General features: G+C 37.6%; 2 protein-coding genes across 2 annotated transcripts; one reads left to right on the top strand and one right to left on the bottom strand.

The window, feature by feature from the left end:
- The first annotated feature begins 1,228 nt into the window (after positions 1-1,228).
- On the top strand, positions 1,229-5,396 carry LOC121386242. Its single transcript, XM_041517075.1, has 2 exons — positions 1,229-1,563; positions 5,020-5,396. The coding sequence occupies exons 1-2, from the start codon at positions 1,377-1,379 to the stop codon at positions 5,223-5,225; spliced, it is 393 nt and encodes a 130-aa protein (XP_041373009.1). The 5' UTR covers positions 1,229-1,376; the 3' UTR covers positions 5,226-5,396.
- A 906-nt stretch (positions 5,397-6,302) lies between these two features.
- LOC121386241 lies at positions 6,303-10,262 on the bottom strand. The gene is made up of 2 exons (XM_041517074.1): positions 7,400-10,262; positions 6,303-6,437 (listed from the first exon to the last, which is right to left on the bottom strand). Exons 1-2 carry the CDS (start codon positions 7,756-7,758, stop codon positions 6,386-6,388), a joined length of 411 nt encoding a protein of 136 aa, XP_041373008.1. The 5' UTR covers positions 7,759-10,262; the 3' UTR covers positions 6,303-6,385.
- Positions 10,263-13,827: the final 3,565 nt, after the last annotated feature.

Raw genomic sequence — 13,827 nt, 5'->3', positions numbered from 1 at the left:
TATTCCATTAGGAGCAAAGAATCTTTTTTATGCACCTTCCCACAGACAGGGTAGCACATACCACATCCTTTGATATACCAGTCGTTATGCACTGCCAGGAACGAGAAATAGCCCAATGAGCCCACTAACAGGGATTGATCCCAGACTGACCGCACATCAAGTGAGCATTTTACCACTGGGCTACGTACCACCTTAACTGGTAACTAAGTCACCTGCTTCAGGACCTCGGTTTCTAGGAATAATAATCAATAGTCCTACGGGACCTTCATTCCTCGGGAATCGCAGGCCTAACGTGACTTGCATGCCAGCTTTATTAAATGTGTAGTTTGTTTACATGGTTGTGACAAATTAATTGAAGTATATCTGGCAGCCTTCTTTCCGAGAGTGTTCGACTTTAATTACCATTATTATGGGTTCAAATCAGAATATGTTTTATGATTGAGCACTACTTTTAATAATAATAATAATAATAATAATAATAATAATCATTATTATTGTTATTGTTATTGTTATTATAACCTAGTAGACTCGTGTGAATACAAAGAGGATTTCTCACGAGTGTTTTTTAATATGGAAAATATCAACCGAGTCTATGTTAATCGGTATTTGTAGAAGGTTCTGTATCCTATAACACTTATGAAATAACAATTTTATTCCATTTGTACTAAAGTCACCTCCATCTGTGATATGAGCACAAATTAGTTTGACATCACACATTTTAACTAAATCATTTAAACACTTTATGGTCAGGTATACAGGTCTTGTTGCCTTGTAAAAAAATGTATGACCCATTTACAGCAACACATTATTACCTGGAGACCGTGCCAATTTGCATATCAGTATTACACAGGTTAATACACTAAATTATCACATGGGTTTATGACATGAATTTCATAGGTAAGTTATAGGATTAATATATTTATCATGTATTAGCTAGCATATCCAGTGTAATCAAAGTATGTGATATTTTTCAGATCACATACTTTCAGAATTTGATAACTTTGCAAATTAGATGTAAATAAATCACACACGCGCACATGCACACACACACAGAGAATATACATACATACATACATACATAGATACATATATATATATATCTTCTTTTCTTTCTCTTTTAAAGCCTTTTGTCCTGTTTTCCTTTTCCGAGAGCAAATCTAGTTATTCGGCTTGACTGTCTACCTCCACATCCCACTCCTTGTCTCCCCCAATGCTAAATAACAAACCTTAATTTCCAGAGCTCCTCCCAGCCCTATCGATCCCGAGAGGCAGCTCCACGTCCCACCACTGATGTTTGTGTTGTGGGTTTCTATACCGAGACGAGTCGCACCCATCTGAAGAGTGTGCGAGACATCTGCACTGCGTCTGCAACTAGAATGCAAGTCCGGGTTGAGGTGACTGGGTTCACAGTTCACCGACACGAGGATCTCAGTTCGATTCCCCACGCTAAGGTGTACATGATGTTCGTCGACTTTAATGAAAGGAACGTCATCCTGGAAGATCCGCGTAAAGGACTTGGAGACCTCCGGCTGCTCACTGTGCGCACTCTGTGGGATCTGCGCGGTAAGCACCATGTATGTCTGTCTGTCTGTCTCCCGTCTGTCTATAGTCAGACCATCCTCCTACATAAAAAACATTTTGTAAATAATTTCAATTTAGTTTGGCGTAAGAAGAAAAGTTAACTATTTATGTATATAAAAAAAACATATTTCATACATTTGTCTTATATGAACAAAAATATAAGTCTGGTTTCGCAAAAAAACCCACCAAAAAACCTCTCATGTGAAAATATATGTCAAGTTATCTTTGACTTTGCAGTCGTGGATTCAACGATTTCTTCAGATAAAAGCAGAACAACAAAAATTAGATCGGGTGTGGTTAATTTTGGCGGGAACAGGTGGGGAAATACCCAGCGTGCAGTGTTACTGTCCTAAGCGTCACTGTATTTAGTCAACCGTCACTAATTAAACATGCCATTAAAAACAACAACCCAATATCCAATCTAAACCAATCAACCGATAACATTACCCTCACTATTAATATATAAACTGTAATAAAGTAAGTGACTAACTATAAACGATTATTACCCTAAATGTCTAATTAATAATATATTTAATGACACAACTACACTTGTTTACAACCATATAGCTGTGATATACACATGTGTCAGTCTTATAATTCAGTTGTCCATCTATCTACCTTTTCACCACTTCCTCTGCCCGTCTGTATAATCCTGATGTGTCAGTCTTGTAATTTGGTTATCCATCTGTCTACCTTTTCACCATTTCCTCTGCCCGTCTGTATAATCCTGATATGTCAGTCTTGTAATTTGGTTATCCATCTGTCTACCTTTTCACCATTTCCTCTGCCCGTCTGTATAATCCTGATATGTCAGTCTTGTAATTTGGTTATCCATCTGTCTACCTTTTCACCACTTCCTCTGCCCGTCTGTATAATCCTGATATGTCAGTCTTGTAATTTGGTTATCCATCTATCTACCTTTTCACCATTTCCTCTGCCCGTCTGTATAATCCTGATGTGTCAGTCTCCTCTGCCCGTCTGTATAATCCTGATGTGTCAGTCTTGTAATTTGGTTATCCATCTGTCTACCTTTTCACCACTTCCTCTGCCCGTCTGTATAATCCTGATATGTCAGTCTTGTAATTTGGTTATCCATCTATCTACCTTTTCACCACTTCCTCTGCCCGTCTGTATAATCCTGATGTGTCAGTCTTGTAATTTGGTTATCCATCTGTCTACCTTTTCACCACTTCCTCTGCCCGTCTGTATAATCCTGATATGTCAGTCTTGTAATTTGGTTATCCATCTGTCTACCTTTTCACCACTTCCTCTGCCCGTCTGTATAATCCTGATATGTCAGTCTTGTAATTCGGTTGTCCATCTGTCTACCTTTTCACCACTTCCTCTGCCCGTCTGTATAATCCTGATATGTCAGTCTTGTAATTCGGTTATCCATCTGTCTACCTCTTCACCACTTCCTCTGCCCGTCTGTATAATCCTGATATGTCAGTCTTGTAATTCGGTTATCCATCTGTCTACCTCTTCACCACTTCCTCTGCCCGTCTGTATAATCCTGATATGTCAGTCTTGTAATTCGGTTATCCATCTATCTACCTCTTCACCACTTCCTCTGCCCGTCTGTATAATCCTGATATGTCAGTCTTGTAATTTGGTTATCCATCTGTCTACCTCTTCACCACTTCCTCTGCCCGTCTGTATAATCCTGATATGTCAGTCTTGTAATTTGGTTATCCATCTGTCTACCTCTTCACCACTTCCTCTGCCCGTCTGTATAATCCTGATATGTCAGTCTTGTAATTTGCTTATCCATCTATCTACCTCTTCACCACTTCCTCTGCCCGTCTGTATAATCCTGATATGTCAGTCTTGTAATTTGCTTATCCATCTGTCTACCTCTTCACCACTTCCTCTGCCCGTCTGTATAATCCTGATATGTCAGTCTTGTAATTTGCTTATCCATCTGTCTACCTCTTCACCACTTCCTCTGCCCGTCTGTATAATCCTGATATGTCAGTCTTGTAATTTGCTTATCCATCTGTCTACCTTTTCACCACTTCCTCTGCCTGTCTGTATAATCCTGATATGTCAGTCTTGTAATTTGCTTATCCATCTGTCTACCTTTTCACCACTTCCTCTGCCCGTCTGTATAATCCTGATATGTCAGTCTTGTAATTCAGTTGTCCATCTATCTACCTCTTCACCACTTCCTCTGCCTGTCTGTATAATCCTGATATGTCAGTCTTGTAATTCAGTTGTCCATCTATCTACCTTTTCACCACTTCCTCTGCCCGTCTGTATAATCCTGATATGTCAGTCTTATAATTCAGTTGTCCATCTATCTACCTTTTCACCACTTCCTCTGCCCGTCTGTATAATCCTGATATGTCAGTCTTGTAATTCAGTTGTCCATCTATCTACCTTTTCACCACTTCCTCTGCCCGTCTGTATAATCCTGATATGTCAGTCTTGTAATTTGGTTATCCATCTGTCTACCTTTTCACCACTTCCTCTGCCCGTCTGTATAATCCTGATATGTCAGTCTTGTAATTTGGTTATCCATCTGTCTATCTCTTCACCACTTCCTCTGCCCGTCTGTATAATCCTGATATGTCAGTCTTGTAATTTGGTTATCCATCTGTCTATCTCTTCACCACTTCCTCTGCCCGTCTGTATAATCCTGATGTGTCAGTCTTGTAATTTGGTTATCCATCTGTCTATCTCTTCACCACTTCCTCTGCCCGTCTGTATAATCCTGATGTGTCAGTCTTGTAATTTGGTTATCCATCTGTCTATCTCTTCACCACTTCCTCTGCCCGTCTGTATAATCCTGATGTGTCAGTCTTGTAATTTGGTTATCCATCTGTCTATCTCTTCACCACTTCCTCTGCCCGTCTGTATAATCCTGATGTGTCAGTCTTGTAATTTGGTTATCCATCTGTCTATCTCTTCACCACTTCCTCTGCCCGTCTGTATAATCCTGATGTGTCAGTCTTGTAATTTGGTTATCCATCTGTCTATCTCTTCACCACTTCCTCTGCCCGTCTGTATAATCCTGATGTGTCAGTCTTGTAATTTGGTTATCCACCTGTCTACCTTTTCACCACTTCCTCTGCCCGTCTGTATAATCCTGATGTGTCAGTCTTGTAATTTGGTTATCCATCTATCTACCTTTTCACCACTTCCTCTGCCCGTCTGTATAATCCTGATATGTCAGTCTTGTAATTCAGTTGTCCATCTATCTACCTTTTCACCACTTCCTCTGCCCGTCTGTATAATCCTGATATGTCAGTCTTGTAATTTGGTTATCCATCTGTCTACCTCTTCACCACTTCCTCTGCCCGTCTGTATAATCCTGATATGTCAGTCTTGTAATTTGGTTATCCATCTGTCTACCTCTTCACCACTTCCTCTGCCTGTATAATCCCGATACATCTGTGTGTATAAAAATTAAATTAACTTTTTAATTCAAACTGCTAGGTGACGTCATACTGGTTTACGCGGGAGATGTGGGTTCAAAAGGCCTGGAAGGAAATGATCTCTACAACTATGGTCTGACGTCAATCAACAACCATACGGAACTCTCAAAGCTGAAAAACCAACAAAGGATGTTGAGCGTGCACAAGACATTTTCTCCGTATCAGCGCAACCACATCAAGGACATAGTGACAGCGAAATGTGTTTAGTTTAGTTTAGTTTTAGTATCACGTTAACTGCGTTTACCCACCACCCACCAACATTTTATTACATGAAACTAAAAATAATGTCACGATATAAAACTACAGAGAAAACATAATATATATATATATATGTGTGTGTGTGTGTGTGTGTGTGTATATATATATATATAGGTTATTACCAGTCTTTTTCGGTATCGTCAGTATATATTAGGAACAAAAATTGTATTATGCTCGCATAATACGTTATTTTTTTATTCCTAATATATGATATTGATGATACCGAAATACACGAGGGTAATAATCTCTTTATCATATAATCTCAAGCTTAATTCCAGTCCGCCATTACTAGATATTGAAATGAAGTAAGAATATGTGGCGCGATGTATTTTTGAATGGAAATGACGTCAAACTCGAATGACGTCATTTTGGATGTCCTTACATCAAAACAAACTAGGGCTTAACGGTTTTTTGTCTTCTGAATGCTGAACACTGGACAGCTTTCAGTGTCAAATTGCCACTGAAATGGTTTTATTCGATGACTATGAATGCATACGTCAATTATGGAGTGTCACACAAGTACATTTCCTTAAAGGGGTACTGGAGCGTACAGGGCTTCATATAAAATGGATTAATAGCCTTACAAAGTATAAGGGAAAATTATATATAAATTAAAAAAATATATATTTATATTTAAAAACGAGCTCAACCGTGTACGAAAGTAAAAAACGGAACTCTTCTTTTTTTAACACTACAACAGTCATGCGTGACGTCACAGGTGAAACAGCCATGTGGGGGAAACACGTAATGGCCGCATAATGGAAGCTCTTATCATCGATTAAGTTAATTGTTATTACATCTTTGTTCGCGAGAAATCGCGTTTCTATGAATGGAAAATGGTCCTTTGTGCAGCTGTCAACTGTAGTAATGACTCAAGAAGGGTCAAAGGCATTGGGTATTACTCGATACAGGCGAGAGTGAAAACGTACCAAAGTATATATGGGTACATAATCTTCGGCGAAAGAACTATGTTGTCACAAAACACTCTGTTCTGTTCAATAAAAACAAAACAATAAATGAATGTTGTCTTGTTCATATATTTATTATACCAAATTGAACATCAAAGTGTGCACTTATGACAAATAGTTGCGTAGTAACGTGTGACAACTTCACCAACATAAAAATGCTACACTGAGAAAATCCTGACGATCTCGCCACAGCCTGAAAAAGTGAAATAATAAGAAATGTAAACTTAAAAAGTGTTACATTACATGATGAAACAAACCATAAATGTGTACTTTACGTGTATTTATTATAATAAACTGTAAACTTAAACAAGAAAAAACAAAATCGACACGGGGCGAGATCGCCAGGCTCCGTTGGAAAATCCTGGCGATCTCGCCCCGGCTTGCAAGTGAAATCGTCAGAAATGTAAACTACCAATGTATTACATTTTACAACAAGAAAATCAAAACATGACTACTGCACATGTATTTACTTAATGAAGTAAACATAAAACAGCTTGTAACTTGAATATTGTTGAGTTATAATGTACTGGCGACTTCGCTAAACAGACATGCAACACGGAAGTAAATATGGCGATCTCGCCACAGCGTGTCCCAACACAAAACTAGTAGTATAAGTGGTATAACCCTGTAGTTTTGGCACAAAAACATGCTGATAATGACAGTAGATATATACTATAATATATGTTGTAATATATGTCTTCTAGCAAGTCTAATATGTATGATAACTTCGCCTAACGATGAAAATAAGTCCTGGCGAAGTCGCCCCGGGCGAGATCGACACGGGGCGAGATCGCCAGGCTCCGGTGTTACAAGGTCAATATAGATGTTTCACAATAAATTAGTATATAAAAATGTATGTAAAGCACATATTTAGTCTTTAAGTAATAAAAGATTACATAAATCGACCACATTTTAATAATTTTCAAGGAAATGTACCAAAATTTGAATTTAAAACAAAAATGGGGCTAATTCAGTAATTGCTGTTTGGTTTGACCTAAGAAGAAAGGTAAAAGCGTTTTAAAAATAACATTTTTTTTATACTATTTTTGTGTGCAAATTTACAAACCAATCGGTTCAGAAATAAATAACTTGTAGTAAATTGTATAGTATGAAAAAGGGCGTTCCCTGTGGTACGGACCATAGTAAGCTACATACCTATTTGGTACTGGTTCTGTGTAGTCATCGCGTCGTATGTCGGCTCTGGCTACGAGGGCTGTCCTGAGCACTTCTGGATACAAACATATAATCGGGAAATCATAATGTTCTAGAATGCACTGCAAGTTGGTGGTTTGCATTTTGTCGCCGATTTGGTCTACTTCTAAACAACAGATACTTTCTTTTACCGTGTCCATTGGTCTGCAGTTGCCACACAAACACCAATCTCGGTTTCCCAATCGCGCAATATTTTCGACATTTTCTTCCAATTCATCGCCTGAAGATAATCCTATGTCGAAGTCCGACTCACTATCATGTTCGGAACGTTCGGGCTCAAACATAAACGGTTGGTAAGCCATTGATCAAAGCGCTAATGTAAACAAATCTATCAAAAAGCACATGGTTTCACATATTGTTTACTGGCTGGCTGTTCACGTGCTACGTCACAGCCAATGCACGCGGCTTTTCGCGTAGTTATTTTATCCATGCGCGTAAAATAGAAACCGTGTTAATATTGTCAATTAATCCTAAACCCGTTAACATATTAAACATTTTATTGCATCATTCTTCATTTTAGGCTCCATATTTGTTTAATTTGGCATTAGAGCCAGCCTACACCTTTCCTTTAAATGTCAATAAACCTAGTGTCGTGACCTCGATTAATTTACATCTAATTTGTAAAGTTATCAAATTCTTAAAGTGTGTGATCTTAAAAATATCACATACTTTAATTGCACTGAAAATGTAAGATATTATATGATAAATATATATATACAGTATTATACACATACGCATACATTGTCATGGCTGTCCAATAACTTTCTTAACTGTGTGCTGTGACCTGGACTTTTCTCAAGTAATTTTAATATTGGACAAAACAGATGTTTATTTTTACATTTAGTAGTAATTATTTGCATATTTGCTTGTGTTCTGTAATGTCTGGAACTATGCCATGTATTATAGTTATTGTTTAATGAAATTATTGGTAGTGCAGTTTGTCGTGTCGCGCACTATAGACAAAAACGAAATTGCGTAAATTGTTATTAGTGATCGTTGGGATGCACAATGCGAGCTACATTTAGTTGTATTTCATAATAATATGTTTATAGTGTATGAAACTATGTTTGTAAATAGTTACCGTAAATTATTTATGGGATATTAGTATATTACGATCGCTAAATGTGTTAATTTAATGTTTGGAGTCCGTGTTTTGACCTTGCGGTCTTCGACTTTATTAATTTTAGTTCCCAAATCCCTGTGCATATAAAAGCTAAGACACAACGTTGACATTAATATTATTGATGTAAATATTTCCATAATTGCAAAGTGTGTGTACTTACACACTGAAAACATCATATGGGTTCATAAATAAACCTGGGATATATTTCCGTTTGATCGACTGTTTTAACATGGCTGCCGGAATTGACCTTGCCCTTCAGTAAAGTTTATTTTCCTCCAAAACTTGTACGATCGATTAGCTATTTTCTTAGTTAAACGTATCCTAATATTGTGTGTACATTATGGCAAATCATTTTATTATTTAAGTGAGATAATAACTGTAAAATTGACTACTGTAATATTAGTGCTTTTAGGAACTATACCCTATTTCCAGGATTAATTATTTCAAGTTTGTAATGCTTTTGCTATGGGCTAAACTAACGTATTTATAAAAGTATGCATAACGTAATTATTAAATGAAATGATATTTATTTTGTAAAGGTAGATCTCTTCCTAGCGTAACGTAATTTCTGATTGGCTGTTATGACGTCACATGGTACTTATTAAAAAGTATAAAAGACTGACGTCAATGGACAAAAGAATACCGGCTCCTACCTAATCCCAAAAATCCTTGCTGCTAGCGGAGACACTAATGGAACTAGAAGGGGAGAGATGGAAGAGGAGGACAACATAAGGAATATCAAGCAATTTGACAGGAGACGGAACCCAAAGTAAACTCCAGAACTCGCCGGCCTTACCTTCCGGACGTACACAATTGCATCGAGTCTCCCCTGGGTTGTCATGCCACGATCTGAACCTAGGGAAACACCTCAACATCCATAGGTCCTAATTACCGAGCTACTCTCGGCCTACTAAAACTCCAAAACTATACGTAACTCCATACCTTTTCATTTAGACCGACCGTTCAAAATTGCGCCTAATTTCCTTCATCAAAAATGCGCACCAATTTCCCTTTGGCTTAATCCTACGGGATATTTCAACTTCCATAGCACCATACCACCCTCCGCCTGTTACCGGCTACGGTCGGACTGCTGGTGCTCCCTTGCACCTGCCGGTGCAATGATTATGGGGATTGGGTAGAAGGAGCCGGTATTCTTTTGTTCATTGACGTCAGCCTCCTCCTCCCACCACAACCCTTTCCTGTCCTTGACGGAGGAGCCGGTCGAGACCGGCACCTGTGCCCAGGACAGGCGTGCACTACAACAGCTCGCTCTGAATGTGCACGTTTAACACTTTGGTCTTGGTCTTGGACGTCAAGGTTGTTCTCTCGCTCGTTCGCGGTCTGACAAGCAAACATTACAAGCATGTCCCCTTGTTCAACTTTCTAATTTTATTGCATTATATACATTTAAATTGACACTGGAATAATTTTAGCTTATATTTTCCAAGTAAATATTATTAACTTACCATCTATATTTAACTAACTTAGTTTATCGAAGTAATATATATATATATATAAGCAACTGCAAGTTACAGTTAAGTTTACTGCAGATACAGTTCTCACTGGTTTAATATAACTGGAGCTGAAAGGAAGAGATCTATCTATTTGTTGGAAACTTACCTGTGAACATTAACTTTATTTTCATTTACTCATGACTTTTAAATAAATTTATAATTCTGGAAACTGGAACACTTCGCCTTTGTCATCTGTGAATGTTATTTATATTATCTGGACATTGTTGATATCCTTGGGACGCAGCCACAAGAATATGTATATGTATGTACATGTATATATCATTAACGCTGCTAGTAATCCATTACTTATAATATTATGATATTGTAACTGCTTCTAATAATAATACATTAACATCTACTATAATGGAAAAAGATATACATTTAAAAGTATAAAAAGGAACTTCAAAATTATTATATAATTATAATCCTATTATAATATTTACAACATTTAAAAATAAAAAAATAAAAAGATGAACAAAAAGATTACAAATACGGTATAATAGTAATTAATTATTATTTAAAAACGAAATAAATATGTATTTAAATTAATTAAGAAGGCTTTTACGCCTTTGGAACATATTAAATAATGTACGAGCAACTAAAGATTGCCTGTCATCATTCATTATTAAAACTAGTTTTCGATTTAAAGAAAGAGGGTCATAATGTTCATGTCAAGAGTGCATATGTACAGTTAAAAAATATCTAATATCTTCATATATTGGACAACACAATAAAAAGTGAAATTCATCGTCAACACAATTGTACAAAATAAACAAACACGATCTGTTAAAGGAATCGGAGGCCTGTTATATCTTCTCGTTCCAACAGACAAAGGGAGGTTACCAGCTCTAACTTTTTATAAAATGTTCCCGTGTTGTCTGGTAATCATTACATGTGTATATATTTCAGGACGCAAGTCTTTTTTAAATTGTCTATAAGATCTTAATTTATTTCAATTAATATAGTTCTTATCGTTCCATAAATCACGAAACCACTCTTTTTCATTAGTTCTGTTTAAAATAACCTTAACTGATTTCAATGCTAATTTGACTGACTTGCCCAACTCCAATTCTAAATTAATACCCTTTTTTTTGGTGTTGCGAGAAATAAAATATGTTTTGGCCATGATTTAGGGTGACGCCTAGACCATATGTGGATTTCTGACAATAGTCTCTCGTTTGCAATTTTTCTAACTTGAATAATTGTCTGAACACCTCAACTCGTTGCTTCGTTACACATGCACGCCACCCCATGTCGCCACGTGTAGACACATTGGAACTTGTTTGCCCAGAGCCCAGGAAGAAACGACAAGCTTTGTTCTGGACTGTGTTCACTACACCATGTCCATACAAGCCCCAAATTGCTGAACCATTATAACTGGATCTCACTATTAACAGTTATTTCAAGGTCAAACCCAGAATAGTTTAGGGAGGGGACTAAAGGAAAATGGACCCACTCCTGAAACGGGAACTCCCAATACAAGTTCGACCTTCGTGAAATAAAAATGACTGTAAACAAATTGTTAAAAAAGGGCCGTGGGGGTCACTTGAATTTTTGTTTTAATCGTGACAGCTTCCACCATTCTGTTCTGTCGCGCTAGGTATGAACATACATGTAGGCGTATTGTACGGCTTATGCCCGAATTAAACGAAAATGCTCGAATCTGGATACAAAACATTTATTCATATTTGCATTACTACCAAACGAATCACTACACATTTTTAATGGATTACAACTAATTTTGAGTGTAGAATGATGGAAATACATGCTAAAAAAGGTCTCAGGTTAGCACTTTTTGCCCGAAATTCTGTATAATTTTTGCCCGAATTTAAGGTAGTTGCCAGTCCCCCTGTCGTACGCTTATTATGCGACGAAGTACTGTCACCAAATGCACATTTAAAACTACGGGATTTTCTTTTGTGTTTGTCAAAAATAGGTCTCCGATTGTTTCAAATATGAACTAGGGAACCATGAAGCATTCAGCATCATATCTCAGAACAACATATTCTCCCGATCTGCACTCTCTGATCACACGTCTAGAGTTAAACGTTTGTTTTGTTTAACACCACCACTGCAGGGTTTTTGTGGGGGTTTTTAATTTTTAAATATGATTCACAAGCATCTGAAGAACAAATGAATGTGCGTTGTTAAATAAAAGAACATTCCTTCTTTCTAAAGAAGAAAATAGCAATGTTAGAGTTCAGATTGTTTGCGCGTTTTTGTATTGTTTTCGTTTTGATAAAATAGCACAATGAATGAAAGGAAATGAATGAACGTTTAACGACACCCCAGCACGAAAAATACATCGGCTATCGGGTGTCAAACTATGGTAATGCAAACAAATAAAGTGAAGATCAACATCAATATAAAAATTCAACATTTAAATAAAAACAGTGTAAAGAACTGTGCAAAAATACAAATATCACAGATAGATACGGACTTTTACTCAAAATTTCAATTTGTGCTGTACTGGCCGGATGTTTAACGACACCCCAGCACGAAAAATACATCGGCTATTGGGTGTCAAACTATGGTAAATGCAAATCTAAAGTGATGATCAACATCAATAATAAAAATTCAACAGTTAAAACAAAAACACAGTGTAAAGAACCGTGCAAAAACACAAATATCATAGATCAATAGCACAAATAAATAAATCTTATGATCCTGAAGTGGGAGGCACAGACCCCGATCTTTCCTCTTTACTGGACCCGAAGCCCGCTTTCTAATCCTATTTTTTTTAAAGGAGAGGTCACGGGGCACCTGTGACCTCCCCCCACCCCCCGATCCGCACCTGACCAGAGGTCACTTTCTGATGCTTGAGTAACACACATTATTGTATATAACGTAGATCTCCACCAGTTATAAAATCACTGTATTAATATCAGATGATGACGATAACTAGTTTAACGTGCCCATATACCACTAGGGTTTCGAACACGCCCATCCCGAGTCCGACCTCCAATAAGATCGGTGGCCTGACTCGGGATGGAGGTGGGGGAAGGGGTTGAAAATGGGCAGAATTTTTAAAATAGCAATTAGTAAAAAAAGTTAATAGAATAAATAAAAAAAATAAAAAGGTTAAAAGCCAAAAATAAAAAAGAATTGACGGCTCGTCCGAATATTTATATAATTTGGAGCATTTTAGAAGGACAGTCCAAAATTAAATAAGAGAAAGAAGAGAAAGAAGAGAGGATCGGACTATTTAATAATATTAAAAAAAGAAGTAATTTCGACATAAAATTTTGAACGCAGATCTAAAAGTTTAAAGTCCGATCGATATGTCCACGCGAGTGGCCTCGTTAAGGCCGTTTGAGTGCACAGCTTAAAGGGACGAGATGGGTTGCATCCCGTCAAGAAAACCCCTAGATTGACAGTCGATAGACGTTGAAGGTGTAGTGCTGTGCTGAAATACAGATCTTGAGAAGCCGGATCCGTCTGAACGAGAGAGAGTATCAGACTAGGGTATAGTCCAGTCGTCATGGGTTGGTATAGTGGTGCGGACGGGTCCAACTCCGGAGGATACGAGATGGTATCACTATAAAGCAAAGTCTAGAAAAAGAGTAGTAGGGGCCGACCCCGCTTCCTATTTCTTCTTAAGAGTGGGGCGGTCATCTTCCAGTGCTGCTAGGACAGGCTCGGACATGTAGAGACTAGACGCGAACAACCGTGGCGTTCTGCAGAATGGCCGTCATACGAGTCACGAAAACAACAAGTCGACCTGGTGGTGCAGG

This window comes from Gigantopelta aegis, chromosome 12, assembly GCF_016097555.1.
Source record: "Gigantopelta aegis isolate Gae_Host chromosome 12, Gae_host_genome, whole genome shotgun sequence".
Taxonomy (NCBI): domain Eukaryota; kingdom Metazoa; phylum Mollusca; class Gastropoda; order Neomphalida; family Peltospiridae; genus Gigantopelta; species Gigantopelta aegis.
This window is presented reverse-complemented; position numbering and strand designations above follow the sequence as displayed.

Bases quoted from the DNA above. Each gene is read 5' to 3' on its own strand.
- LOC121386242 (XM_041517075.1), top strand. From the start codon at position 1,377: ATGCAAGTCCGGGTTGAGGTGACTGGGTTCACAGTTCACCGACACGAG. The intron at 1,564-5,019 runs GTAAGCACCATG...TCAAACTGCTAG, and splicing joins CACTCTGTGGGATCTGCGCG to GTGACGTCATACTGGTTTAC.
- LOC121386241 (XM_041517074.1), bottom strand. From the start codon at position 7,758: ATGGCTTACCAACCGTTTATGTTTGAGCCCGAACGTTCCGAACATGAT. The intron at 6,438-7,399 runs GTATGTAGCTTA...TCACTTTTTCAG, and splicing joins ACAGAACCAGTACCAAATAG to GCTGTGGCGAGATCGTCAGG.